The sequence below is a fragment of the Scyliorhinus canicula genome, chromosome 7 (genome assembly GCF_902713615.1).
Source record: "Scyliorhinus canicula chromosome 7, sScyCan1.1, whole genome shotgun sequence".
Lineage (NCBI taxonomy): Eukaryota > Metazoa > Chordata > Chondrichthyes > Carcharhiniformes > Scyliorhinidae > Scyliorhinus > Scyliorhinus canicula.
The window spans coordinates 55,811,697-55,826,111 of NC_052152.1; the positions used below are offsets into that span (position 1 = coordinate 55,811,697).

At 43.2% G+C, this 14,415-nt stretch overlaps 1 protein-coding gene across 1 annotated transcript in view; it reads right to left on the bottom strand.

Annotated features, from left to right (window-relative positions):
• The window catches only part of f5 (coagulation factor V), a 153,474-nt gene that overhangs the window by 36,238 nt on the left and 102,821 nt on the right, over positions 1-14,415 (bottom strand). Inside the window, exons 14-18 of the mRNA XM_038802074.1 lie at positions 10,965-11,130; positions 6,157-6,393; positions 5,820-6,048; positions 4,847-5,029; positions 4,423-4,539 (exon numbers count right to left, since the gene is read on the bottom strand). Coding sequence (XP_038658002.1) covers positions 4,423-4,539; positions 4,847-5,029; positions 5,820-6,048; positions 6,157-6,393; positions 10,965-11,130 — 932 coding nt within the window. The remainder of the gene's footprint in view (positions 1-4,422; positions 4,540-4,846; positions 5,030-5,819; positions 6,049-6,156; positions 6,394-10,964; positions 11,131-14,415) is intronic.

Below are 14,415 nucleotides of genomic sequence, written 5' to 3' on the forward strand. Positions count from 1 at the left end.
GGCCATGTTTCCTGACATCGAAGATCAGGAACATCATTATAATAAATTTAAATATCATTACCAGGCCCTTGCGCGGGAACAATTCCCCCACTTCAAAATGTCCATCCACAGCAGCATGATGACAGAATGGGTGTGAAGCACAATTGGTCTCCGAAGGTGTGCACTTGGTGAGCAGCCAAGGGGATCTCAGGTGAATGCAGCACTCAGGGGGGAGAGGGCTATGCCTGGGTATTGCCCAGATAGTGCCCAGGCAATGCCAGCTTGATGCCAAGGTAGTGCCAACTTGATGCCAGGGTAGTGCCTGGGTAGCACCGGGGCTGCCTGAATAGTGCTGGGGGGGGGGGGGGGGTGGTATGCTGAAGGAGCACCTAGATGAACTGGTTTGTTCACTGTGTGCTGGGGCAGTCTTAAAAAATGGCGCCCGGATCATCAAATGCCTAAGTTGCTGGTTGGGAGGACAAGTCTGAGGCCACCCCACCAGCGATACGTCATGGAATACTAGACTTGAAATTTTCTTTTCAAAGTTCGGCACTATATGGTGGAGAAAGCTGCCATTGCCGTTGGTGTTTTCAGTGGCGTTTTTCCTGCCCAATTACGGCCTCTGTCGATATCTGAGAAAATCCCAGGGACTTGGTGGTGGAAGTTTGGAACTCTCTGCTGCAAACTGCAACTGACGTTCAACCACTTGTTAATCATTGAATCTGCGATTGCTAGATAGTTGTTAACCAAAGACATTAAGGGATTATGGGGCAAAGGAGGGTGGCACGGTAGCACAGTGGTGAGCACTGTTACCTCACAGCGCCAGGGTCTGAGGTTCAATTCCAGCTTGGGTCACTGCCTGTGCGGAGTCTGCATGTTCTCCCTGTGTCTGCGTGGGTTTCCTCCGGGTGCTCCGGTTTCCTCCCACAAGTCCCGAAAGACGTGTTTGCTAGGTGAATTGGACATTCTGAATTCTCCCTCTGCGTACCGAACAGGCGCTGAAGTGTGGTGACTAGGCGATTTTCACAGTAACTTCATTGCTAATGTAAGCTGACTTGTGACACTAATAAAGATTATTATTATATGGAATTATTGGCAGATCAACCATGATCTCATTGAATGATGGAACAAGCTCGAGAAGTTAAATCTCAAGGTTAAATTTCTACTTCTGTTCACAAGCTCTGCATATGTGCACCAAATTATGAAATACATTACCTTCTTGTGCTCAACGCAGTGAGAATCACAGTGAAAAGTAAGCAGTACACTGACTTGCACTGGTCAGTACAAACTACATAAAAGTTAAAAAATGAATTAAAAGACTGGATGCTGCAAATTGAAATAAAATCAGTAAACGCTGGAAAAGTCTTTGAATAGAGAAACAGAGTTAATGGGAATATGGCATAGAAAGGGAGGTAGCAGGTGGCATATGGCACAATGGTTAGCACTGCTGCCTACAGCGCTGAGGACCCGGGTTCGAATCCCGGCCCTGGGTCACTGTCCCTGTGGAGTTTGCACATTCTCCCCGTGTCTGCGTGGGTTTCACCCCCACAACCCATAAGATTTGCAGGTTAGGTGGATTGGCCACGCTAAATTGCCCCTTAATTGGAAAAAAATAATTGGGTACTTTAAATTTATAATAAAAAATAAAGGGAGGTAGAGACCAAAATGCAATTGTTTTTTGGAAGTTGTTAATTAAGCATTAAATCCACATAATTAATGTAAACAGCTAAAAAAATTGATTCAAACATGGCAAACATTTTATTACAGCTTTTTTACCGCACCTCATAAGTAACTAATCAAGGGAACAGTGGATCAATCACCAATCACTAACAGTTATTATGAAGAATAAAGGGAATAAATTACTGGGTGGGAGGGGAGAGGCAGCCAATTGTTAGCATACTCTTAGCAGGAGACTATCATTTCAGGGGGATAAGAGAATCTGCTGAATTTCTATTGCATATCTTCTGGTAGAAATTATGCTTCAAAGAGAGAGAGGTGAGTGGACAGGTTTACCCCACCGATGTAGGGAAATTGGAGATGTGTGTACTGCTGAATATGGACACATTTCCAACTTCTTTGTGTCCTGATTTTTGATGCTGTGAAGATGCTGTCGGAAAAGGACAGATTATTGTGCCTGTCCTGATGAGTACAAGATGAGAAGTTTCCACAGCTTGTCTCATTTTTCACCAATCCTCAAGTTTTGTACTATCAAATGATTCAGAGTGAAACTTATTCATTCACTTTGAGCAACAATTAAAGTGATGTTAGATTTAAGGAAAGTGACTATACTAGAAAGTGACTATAGGGGCAGCACGGTAGCATGGTGGTTAGCATAACTGCTTCACAGCTCCAGGGTCCCAAGTTCGATTCCCGGCTGGGCCACTGTCTGTGCGGAGTCTGCACGTCCTCCCCGTGTGTGCGTGGGTTTCCTCCGGGTGCTCCGGTTTCCTCCCACAGTCCAAAGATGTGCGGGTTAGGTGGATTGGCCATGCTAAATTGCCCGTAGTGTCCTAAAAAGTAAGGTTAAGGGGGGGGGGGTTGTTGTGTTACGGTATAGGGTGGATACGTGGGTTTGAGTAGGGTGATCATTTCTCGGCACAACATCGAGGGCCGAAGGGCCTGTTCTGTGCTGTACTGTTCTATGTTCTATGAGTACCATAAGAATATTTGACAAATCTGTTGAGCTAATACATTTTTTGTGTTGTAATGTCCGTTACAAATATTCAGCAACATTTCACAGAATCATGGAATGGTTGCGGAAGGAGGCCATTCAGTGCCTGGTGTCCATGCCAAATATTTTTTGTTTGTCTTATTAATGGGGAAATGTTGGGATTTTTCCCCTAAGTGGTTATTTTGTACTTTAATTATATTACTAATTGCCTGGATCTACTCAAACTCACAAGGGACACGAGGAACAAAATAGACATAGTGAGAGTAAGTACATGAAGGCCAGAGAAATGAAGGCAGAAGAAAGGAGACAAAACAATAGAATATAAACAGAAATATAGAATGGGATAATTCGAATGAGGGAGATATACAAATGGACAGCCAAGGTTTTTTTTTTGGCTTTGGAAAATACTATCGAGAAATTCAGGCAAGTTCTGAATTTAAGAACAATTTGTGCCTTCAGATACATCATGTCCTTGAACTAATTTGTGGCTACAGTTATATATGCCATGTCTGTTTGCATTTGGCAGCTGTCCAAGCAAACTGTAAGGAATTGCAGGAATATTTAGTTGAAACACCTCTTCACCCAGAGAATGGTGAGCCTGTGGAATTTGCTACCACAAACATTATTTGAGGCCAAAACATTGCATGTTTTCAAGAAGGGTTTATATATAGCACTTAGGACTAAAAGAATCAACGGATATGAGGGGAAAACAGGAACAGGACATCGAGTTGGATGATCAGCCATGACCATAATGAATGACGGAGCAGGTTCGAAGGGCCAAGTGGCCGCCTTCTGCTCCTATTTTCTATGGGTGCAATTCAGCAGACTGAAATTAAAGTCCTATGAATGGTGCATTTAGTGGGGTGTTTCTTGGCGGGTGCAGCGCCGAGAAACACTCCGCTATCCTATTGTACTTTACCGGGTTTTTTTGGCCTTGGGGAGATTCTCTCCACCGAAGTCACACATAGAAGGATTTCCCACTGGCGAGTTGAGGCTCGCCGGCAGGAAAGGCTCCTCAAAGATCAGGGCGGCATTTTGTCCAGCAGCTCGGATCTGCCTCCCCCCTCCTTTCAGCCCCCACTCATTCTTTTGACCCCCCTCACTCCCGCTACATTGGGGAGGCAACTGTGAACTCCCCCTCATCCCCCTTTATCTGGGAAGGCCCCTGGGCCTGACCCCTGGCAGTGCCAACCAGGCCCCTGAGCACCTGGAACTGCCAAACTGGCACTCTGGCGCTGCAAGGTTCCCAGGTGCCAGGGGGAGTACTTAGGTGCCACCCTACCCGGTTCCCGAGCACCCGGGGTCTCCAATAGCCAAGGGAGCCCCCCCAGCTGGCGTCGTGCCTGGTCTGCATTTGCGTGTGCCAGTACTAAATGGCACCCTGGCAAGGTCTCCTAGGAGTGGCCAGTGAGTAACAGGCACCAGGTTAATCTGGTGTCCGGGTATTTAAATGAGCCATAAGGCTCCTTTGAATATTCCGATCTAGATCTCACCCAGTGAGAGTTAGATCTAGATCGCGCCTGGCCGAGCTTGTCAGGTGACTTTCGGTTGGCCCGGCGCAGAATCCAATTTGAGGCTTGCGCGCGATTCACTAGTCACACCCGGATCTGCGCCAGACCCAACGGGATCACTGAACTGGGCCCCATTTTTCTATGATTTTGAAATGTTATACATTAAATTTTACTTCTCATGATGATACCATGTATATTTTGTGCCACAGAAAATAATGTGGTGTACGTTTTTACACTTAATAATTCTATATGTGCACATACCTTGTGAGAGAACCAACAAATGTGCTTGCATCCCTGCTTTGTAATGCTCTCCATTTTCACAATCTAATAGCCATATACCAGGTTTAGATGAACGCATTTCAATGGTTCCAAAGGCACCTATGTGTTTCAGTACAATGGTTTGATTAGAAAAAATTTCATGTCAGAAGAGTTGAAAAATACACAATTCCTTGAATTCTGTGCAGTAGAAATAAATCTGCTCTCACTGATATTAACACTTTACTACTATAATATAAATCAATAGAGACAAAATAATAGAAATCTAAAGAAGTGTATTTGATTGCAGTACAGAAATGATTAGATTCTCTTAACCTGGTGTTGTAAGCCTTCTTAATAAATTCTCTTAGTTCTTTAATTGTGTCATTAGATGTAGGGTGAAGTAGCACAGACACTTTTTCCCCCTTACCTGGAGATAAATTGTAAATGCCCAAGCGATGCTCACTCTCCCGTCTTTCAATGAACGTCTGACCATGGAAACGTATTGAATGCACATCCTCTGAGCTTCCCATGTTAATCAAATACCATCGCACCAGTTCTTTCTCGAACATCACCAGGCCCCTTAAAGAGGCATTGACAAATCCATTTATAGCTGGAAAAATAAATTGGTTGTTTAACCCAGAAAACAATTGTCTGTCAATATTACTGAGTATTTTGAAAGCAATGATCCATTCACAAAACTGTCTACTGTCGATGGGCCAAATAGCCTCCTGTTGCACTGTAGGGATTCTATACAAGTGGGATAACTATTAATTTTGCTGGCACGTTATTTGAATTAAAATTGTTACGGATTATCACTTTGAGTTGTCAAACTTCCAGGAAAGATTAATATATTGCCCGCTGCTGCAAACAGGACACAGGAAAAATCACAGGGGTGGGGGGGTGGATAAATAAATTGTGCATTTTTTTTCATTCCTTTGAACACTTTAGTTTATAATTTTCTTTAAAATGCTGGAGATAGGTTAAAAAGGTTGACTAAATAAAGTGGTCAGAGGTAAGAGGCCGCATGACGAAATTTCCAAGGATCTGTCTAACTGGAGGTGTTGTCCTATTGTGGGCAGAAATTCCAGTGCCAGTATTATGCCCGCACAAATTAATAACCTGCATATAGAACTAAAGTTCCTGAAGAAATGTCTCACCTCATGAAGATATGGTGGTGAGGGTGCTGTGTGGAGTCCAGTTGTTCGCTTTGTTTGTTTACAGGAGGATGGTTTAACAGAGAAAAAAAAGGGGAAAAGCCAGAAGCAATGCCTACCTTGGGATTCAATTGCAAACATTGCTATTCGTTATCGCGCCCGATTTTCTGGAAAAAGTTGGCAGCTGAGGTTATTGTAGGGGTTTTAAAGTTAAAGGCATTTTAATACTGAGAACAGAGTAATTACCATGAAATGTATTGCGCTGTACAAGATTGGAATCATTCTTGCTCATCTCACAGGACTCCTTACAAAGTTGCTCATTGTTGTCATGAAAGTACCAACTTTTAGTTTCATCGAAAGTATGGAAGAGCAAAACAAACTCTCGAGCATCGCCAGGAATTTCATTAATGCTGTTCAGTGTTCCATTCTGACAGATCACCAAAGGCCCAATCAAACCTGAGTTAATATCCTTCACCTATAAGGAATGAAACAATACTTTAAACATTTGCAAAGTGAAAATATTTCATATTGTAGTTTAAAATCCTTAGATTCTCCTCTGTCATTTTGCGTCTAGAACACTTACATAGTCCACGCTGGAATAGTAGACCCAGGTCTTGCAAACTGAATTGGTGGTTCTTGGTGCAGACCGAGGTGGTACATTCCACACATAAGTGTATGTGTGTTTTGGGAGAACAGCATTATCGGACCTAAACCAATCAGAGGAGAAATCTTCATATCCCTCTCCTTCAGATGATTTTTCATATGATACTCCATGTGCGTGAACGGAGTATGGTCTTGAAGCAAGGTTTTTGAACATAACCTGAGAAATAAGTGCAGGTTTTAGAAAGTTAATGCTGTGTTAAGTAACTTTTTTTACCACATCGCCTTGTTCTCTGCACCTGGATATAGACAGTGTAACTTTGAAAATGCCTGTGAGCAGAGGTAGGTCATGTTGAGTGACCTTCAAATGTCCTCCCAATCGGAACATTATGATGCTGGGAATGATGATCATTCAAAATGTTTATCATTAAGAATACAGGGCAGCACGGTGGCCTAGTGGTTAGCACAACCGCCTCACGGCGCTGAGGTCCCAGGTTCGATCCCGGCTCTGGGTCACTGTCCGTGTGGAGTTTGCACATTCTCCCCGTGTCTGCGTGGGTTTCGCCCCCACAACCCAAAAATGTGCAGAGTAGGTGGATTGGCCACGCTAAATTGCCCCTTAATTGGAAAAAAATAATTGGGTAATCTAATCATTAAGAATACATTTTGCAGGATTAGCATAATTTGTTTTATTATTTGTTCAAGGGACCTGGGCGTCAGTGGCTGGGCTAGCATGTATTGCCCATTGACTGTCCATGAGGGGACAGTTAAGAGTTAACCACATTGCTGTGGATCTGGAGTCACAGGTAGTCCAGACTAGGTAAGGATGGCAGATTTCCTTCCTTAAAGGACATTAATGAAACAGATGGCTTTTTACGACAATGGTTTCATGGTTATCATTAGACTTTTAATTCCGGATTTTTATTGCATTCAAAGTTCACTATCTGCCATGGCGGGATTTGAACCCGGGGCCACAGAGCATTACTCTGGGTCTCTGGTTTACTTGCCTAGTGACAATACCACTATACCAAAGTATAATCAAAGCAGGAAATAGGTTTCTATAAACCAGGGGCTGGTTTAGCTCACTAGGGGCTGGTTTAGCTCACTCGGCTAAATCGCTGGCTTTTAAAGCAGACCAAGCAGGCCAGCAGCACGGTTCGATTCCTGTACCAGCCTCCCCGGACAGGCGCCGGAATGTGGCGACTAGGGGCTTTTCACAGTAACTTCATTGAAGCCTACTCGTGACAATAAGCGATTTTCATTTTCATATAGTGCTGTTACGAGGTGTGTTGATGTCAAATATTACACATTAATTTTATCAGCTGGACTCACATATGGAACTTCTAAAAAGGCAGTTTCAACGGTTGAAACAAATATACTGACTTGAGATAGCTGTCAGAGGTCACCTTACCATTCTCTAACTACAAGTTGGTGAAGCTTCTGGAAGCTTCCAAAGTGAATTATAAATCTATACAAATCTCCCTGGAAATTTCACACCTGCTTGTCAAGGAATATTCCAAGCACACAAAACAATAAGTCCAGACATCTTGATTCTGTATTTGATTCAGTAACTAAAGAGAGCTATCAAAACTGGTTATGCACCATGAAGTGCTAAAACTATTTTTACCCACTATTAACTTTCAATGGGTTTGGCCATCTGATGGAATATTCACCGTTACCATGAGCAGATTGTTAATTGCTTTCCATCGTGGACCAATGGCCATTTACCATGTGACTGAAACTGCCTACTACATTTTGAAATAATGTTAAGGAAGACACCGTTCAATTTTTAAGAAATTACATCAGCAGCAAACCAGAAGGCTATTTTCGCCTTCTATTTCTCCCTCTCAACTAAGTTTGGACCCTACGAGTCTTATACTGGAATGTGGGCAGCAAACAAAATGTACCAGAGGACTACAAATTCCACAGCAGTGTTTTCAGAAGGAAAACCAAGGACTATAACGTTAAAAACTACTTCAATAGTGAACAACAGCATCAGGACTTATAACCACAAACTCTCTAATTATTTGTCTTTTCTTGTTGAATCTGAATTTGGCCAGAAGTTAGCCTCCTTTACTTTGGAAGTCAGATTTTTACATGTCGTGTGTGTGTGTATTGCAACAGTTGGCGTGTGTTTTTACCATTTTAATTTCTTAAGGATCTTTAACTGGGTGCGGGTGGGTGGTTTTAGCACAATAAAAACTAATCCCTTACTTGTTTAAACTTTCTTAATTGTGGACACAACTCCACTTTCCACCTACCCCGATAACCTTTGACTCCCTTCATAATGAAAAATCTACCGCTACCTTAAAAATATGCAATAACCTCGTTTCCATTGCTCTCCAAAGTAGACAGTTCCAAAGATCCTCAACATTTAAGAATGTCTTAAATGGAAGACCGCTCATTTTTAAACTGTGTCCCCTGGTTCTTGTCACTCCCACAAGAGGAAACATCCTTTCAGCATCCACTCTGTCAGGTCCCCTCAGAGTCTTGTATTTTTCAATAAGGTCACCTCTCAATCACCTAAAGGCCAAATGAAACAACCCTGCCGGTCCAATCTTACTTCATAATATAAACCCCCCAGCTCAGGAATCAGCCACGTGAACTTTTGCTGAAATGCTTCAATTGAATTTATATCCTTTGAAAACAAGGAGACCAAAACTGTACAGAGTACTCCAGATGTAGTCTCACCAATGTCCTGTACAGCTGCAGTAAAACATCCTTACTTTTATATTCCATTCCCCTTGCAATTAACACCAACATTCATTTGTCTTCCTAATCACTTGTGGTACCAAATACTAACTTTTTGTGATTCATGTACCAGGACACCCAGATCCTTCCGTATCTCTGCAATCTCTCTCCATTTAAATTATATACTGCTTTTCTATTCTTCCTGCTAAAGTGGACAAGTTTAACATTTTCCACATTTGACTCCATCTGGCAAGGTTTTGCCCACTCCTTTAACCTATCTATATCCCTTTGCAGACTCATAGGTCGGGATTCTCCGATCCCCGCCGGGTCGGAGAATCACCGGGGGGGGCCTGCGAATCGCACCACGCCGCTCCAACACCGGCCCGCCGATTCTCTGGCACCGACTCTCGGGCGCTGGCAGGATCACCGCCACATTGAAAACGGCCCCCTGGCAATTCTCCGCGCCTCGACTGGCCGAGTGCCCGCCGGCGTAGGTTACGTATGGTCCTACCCGGCGGGACCTCTGAGTTCTGGCTGCGGGGGCCTTCCTGGTGGGGGGGCGAGGGGATCCGAATCCGGGGGGGTATCCTCCATGGTGGCCTGGCCCACGATCAGGGCCTACCGATCGGTGGGCTATTTCCATGGGGGGCCTATGTTTCTCCGCGTCAGGCCCCTGTAGGCTCCGCCATATTGCCTGGGGCCCAGCACAGATATGGAACCCACGCGCATGTGTGAACTCGCGCCGGCCGTGGCGTGCCGGCTGGAGCAACAGACACCACTCATGCGCCCTACTAGCCCCTTGGAAATGGGTGAATACCTGGGCATGGAGGCCTGTTGACGCTGGAGTGGCTCGCGCCGCTTTTGACGCCGGAGTCAGAACTTGGCCGCGGGATCGGAGAATGTCTTCTCCATAATTTGCTTTCCTACCTTTGTGTCATCAGTAGATTTAGCACCATAAATTAATTCCTTTCATCCAAGTCATTAATATAAATTGTAAATGTTGAGTGCCCAAACTTTTCCTTGTGGCACTCCACTTGTCATATCTTGCCAATCTGAAAATGATCCATTTATGCCTACTCTCTGTTTCCTGTTGGCTAACCAGTCTCCCTCCATCCTAATATGTTATCCTCTAGACCAAGAACTCTTATTTTGCATAGTGACCTTTAAAGCAGCACCTTGTTAAATGCCTCCTGGAAATCTAAGTGTAGCAAATCCACAAGTTCGCTTTTATCCATGTTGCTTGTTACTTCCACAAAGAACTCCAATAAGTTAGTCAAACATGATTTCTATTTCACAAAACTATGTTGACTGTCTGATTGCATTGCAATTTTCCAAGTGCCTTGCTATAACCTCCTTAATAACAGATTCAGCAATTTCCCTTCAACGGATGTTAAGTGGTCTGTAGTTTACCTGGCTTCTCTCTCCCTCCTTTTTTGAATGGAGGACCAATTTTTTAATCTGACGGGACCTTTACAGGATCTAGGGAATTTTGGAAAATTAAAACTAATGCATCTACATTGCAATGAGCGTGTAAAGAGAAAAGAACATTCACTGAATTGGCACATCCATCCTTTTAAATTTCAAAAACCTGGGTGGAGTGGAGAAAAGTCTTGCTACCATCCTCACCGGTTTGTGACAATACTTTATCATGTCTCTCAGTTACATTTCAAAGTGCTACATGATATATATGACTTGCTTGGATGTGCACTAACTATGTTCTATAGGTGCGCACAGCATGGAATGAGTTGAGTTGGTTGAAAGAGGATTGTTGGACAGGACGCTGAGCAGAACTCCCCACTTTTTTGAATGGTATGCTTCATGTGAGTTGAATGGACAAATGGAACTTCAGGTTAACATCCCATTCGATTTCTCAGCAATACATAGGCTGTCATGCTAGACTGTGCGCTAAAGTCTTGGAGTTAGGCTTTACTCACAATCCTTTGATAGAGGGGTGACTCATTGAGTCAAAATACCGCTTGAATGAATGAATAATGCACTTTTAAAAACTAACTTGTCAGTATAATCCTACTAATTTGAAGATGTTACATGCAATACTTGTAATGATATAATGTAAACGATGATTTGAATATTACAACATACCTTGATGACATCGTTAACTTCTGCCCTGATGACAGGTCCAAGTATTCCCAAGTGGTCGAACCTTTCTCCACTTTCATAGGGTGTCGTAAATAATGCATTTGTATATCTCCGAAAAATGACTTTTTTATACAGAGTATTTCTTTGCTCTGCTGAACTTTGAATATCTCTGATAACAAATCAGGAAAATATTATAGGCGGAAAAGATTCCCACTAAGTTTAATAAGCCAGGACATACATAGAAATTATATACAAGCTGTACTGATAGTCATGAATTATTAGCGATACACATTATCTTCTTTCAGGATAAAAATTATGTTATATACATATCACAATATTTAAGTGATCATTAATTATAACACTTTGCTAAATGTTGATGTATTTCAATATTTGGTACCTTCGGGTTATCTGGCATTTATACATTTTTAAGGAGTGGATCTTTGAATTAATGATAATATTCCCGCCTCCGGTGAAGAGCTCAAATGTTGCTCCAGACAGCTACAGTATTATGGGAGGCCCAAAAATTATTTTCATTCCTCTGTGATATGACACGGTATTCCACCGGCCTACATAGCAGGAAACACTCCCAGTGACCCAGATGAGAAAATTCTGCCCGTGGACGTGGCCAAGTTTTTGGAGTCGGGCATGTACCCTCAGGATTCGTGAACCCCAGTCTGCATGAGGCGACCTTATAAAAAGGGAACTTCAAAAGGTCCTTCATGTGCCCTATGTTATGCTCTGCCCTTCCAGCCAACCCCTATGGCCCTGAGGCGTATTTATTTAAGTATTGGATGGCACGGAAGCACAGTGGTTAACACTGTTGCTTCACGGCACCACGGGACTAGGAGCAGAGTACTAGCTTGGAATTTGGAGCTCCAGAGGTGACGTCAGGATTCAAAAGTGATGCGGGACAAGAGAAAGCAGCTGATGGTACAGTTAGGTAAGTATTTCTACTTTTATCGCTTATAGTTTGTACGGTCTATATTTGGTGATCTACCGTTTTAGGGTTTATATAGTAACGAGGACCAGGGGAAAAGGGCCCAAGTAATTGATATTATTTGATTTAGAGTATTTTCCAAAAGGTTTAATTTAAAGGGGCAAATCATGGCAGGTGAGCTCAAAGCCACGATGTGCTCCTCCTGACCTACGTGGGAAGCCAGGAACATTTCCAGTGCCAGGGTATGTGTGCAGGAAGTCTCTTCAACTGCAGCTCCTGCAAGCCTGGATTTAGGAGCTGGAGCGGCAGCTGGGGACACTCTGGAGCATCTGCGAGGCAGTGAGTATCATGGATGGTGAATACATGGAGGTGGCCACACTGCAGGCTAAGATTCAATTGGCAAAAAGAGACTGGGCGACTACCAGGCAGAGCAAGAGGATTAGACAGGCAGTGCAGAATCTCCTGTGCCCATTCCCCTTCAATACAAATATACTGCTTTTGAAAGGGAGGGTGTTGGCCTCTTAGGGGAAAGCAGCAGCAGCCACATTTGTTGCACCACTGTTAGCTCTCCTACACAGGGAAAAAGTAAAAAGTGTAGGAATACAATAGTTATAGGGGATTAGATGGGCGTTTCTGCAGCCGCAAATGAGACTCCAGGGTGATATGCTGCCCCCTGCAGCTCGGGTCAATGGTGTCATAGAGAATCTACAGTACTGGGAAGGGGGAGGGTGAACAGCAAGTGGTCGTGGTATACATTGGTACAAACAACATAGCTTAAAAGAAAGGGATGAGGTCCTAAAAGCAGAATAAATGGAGTTAGGAAATAAGTTCAAAATGGAGTGAACTCAAGGATTATTAACAATGCCATGTGCTAGTCAGAGCAGTAATAGCAGGATATATAGGATAAACACGTGGCTGAAGAGATGTTGCGATGGGGAGGTTTCAGATTCCTGGGACATTGGGACTTGCTCTGGCAGAGCTGGGACCAGTTCAAACTGGATGGGATGCACCTGGGCAGGAGCAGGACTGATATCCTTGGGGGGAGTATTTGCTGGAGTGGTTGGGGAGGTTTGAAAATAAAATGGCAGGGGGGGTGGGAACCTATGCAAGGAGTCAGTAGAGAGGGAAACACGGACAAGAGAAAAAGACAGTGAGCGGAATACGAAAAGTGATATGCAGTAAAATCAAAGACCAGACTCAAACAGTGAAAAATAGTGGGAACGGGGCAAGGAATGTTAAAAAGACAAGTCGTAAGGCTCTGTGCATTAATGCACAGAAATTTGCAATAAAGTGGATAAATTAATCATGCAAAAAGATGTAAATGGGTATGATATCGTTGGGATTACCGACAAGGCTGCAGGGTGAACAGGGTTGGGAATTGAACAACCAGGGGTATCCAGTATTTAGGAAGAGCAGACAAAATGGAACGGCGGTGGGTTGCATTGCAGGTTAAGGAGGAGATTAATGCAATAGTGTGGAAGGATATTAGCTCTGTCAATGCGGAATCTGCACGGTTAGAACTGAGAAACACCAAGGGTAGTGGTGATGTTGGGAATGGCATTAAACAGGAAATTAGAGACTCATGCGATAAAGGAACATCTGTGATTGGGCAAATCAAATTAGTAACAATACTGTAGAGGACAAATTCCTGGAGTGTGTACGGATGGTTTTCTGGACCAGTACCAACCAGAGAACAATCCATCCTTGACTGGGTATTGTGTAATTGGCAAGCGAGTTGTGCGAGGTCACTTGGGGATAAACAACCACAATATAATAGAATTCTTCATCAAGGTGGAGTGTGACGCCACTGATTTTGAAACTAGTGTCCTGAATCTAAATATAGGAAACTAAAATGGTATGAGGTGTGAGCTGGCAATGATGGATTGGGAAACTTTGCTTAAAGGGACTACAGTGGCAAACATTCAAAGAGCGCATGGGTGAACTGCAACAATTGTTCATTCCTGTCTGGTACAAAAGTAAAACGAGTAAGGGGGCCAAACCATGGCTTAATTGGGAAACTAGAGATAGTATTAGATGCAAGGAAGAAGCATACAAATTGGCCAGAAAAAATACAGAAGACCTGAGGATTTGGACAAGTTTTGAATTCGGCAAAGGAGGACAAAGGAATTGACTAATAAGGAGAAAATAGAGTATAAGGGTAAGCTTGCGGGGGACATAAAATCTGACTGTAAAAGTTTCTGTTGGTATGTGACAAGAAAAAGATTGGTCAAGACAAATGTAGATCCCTTACAGTTAAAAACAGGGGAATTTATAATGGGGAACAAAGAAATGGCTGTAAGTAGGACACAAATTACATACCACAGTGAGAACATACTGACATGGAGGAACTGAAGGAAATCAGTATTAGTGTTGGGAAAATTGATGGGATTGAAGGTGGATAAATCCCCAGGTCCTGATAATCTACATCCCACAGTACTTGAGAAAGTGGCCCTAGAAATAGATTCATTGGTGGTTATCTTCCAAGATTCTACAGACTCTGGAACAGTTAACACAGAT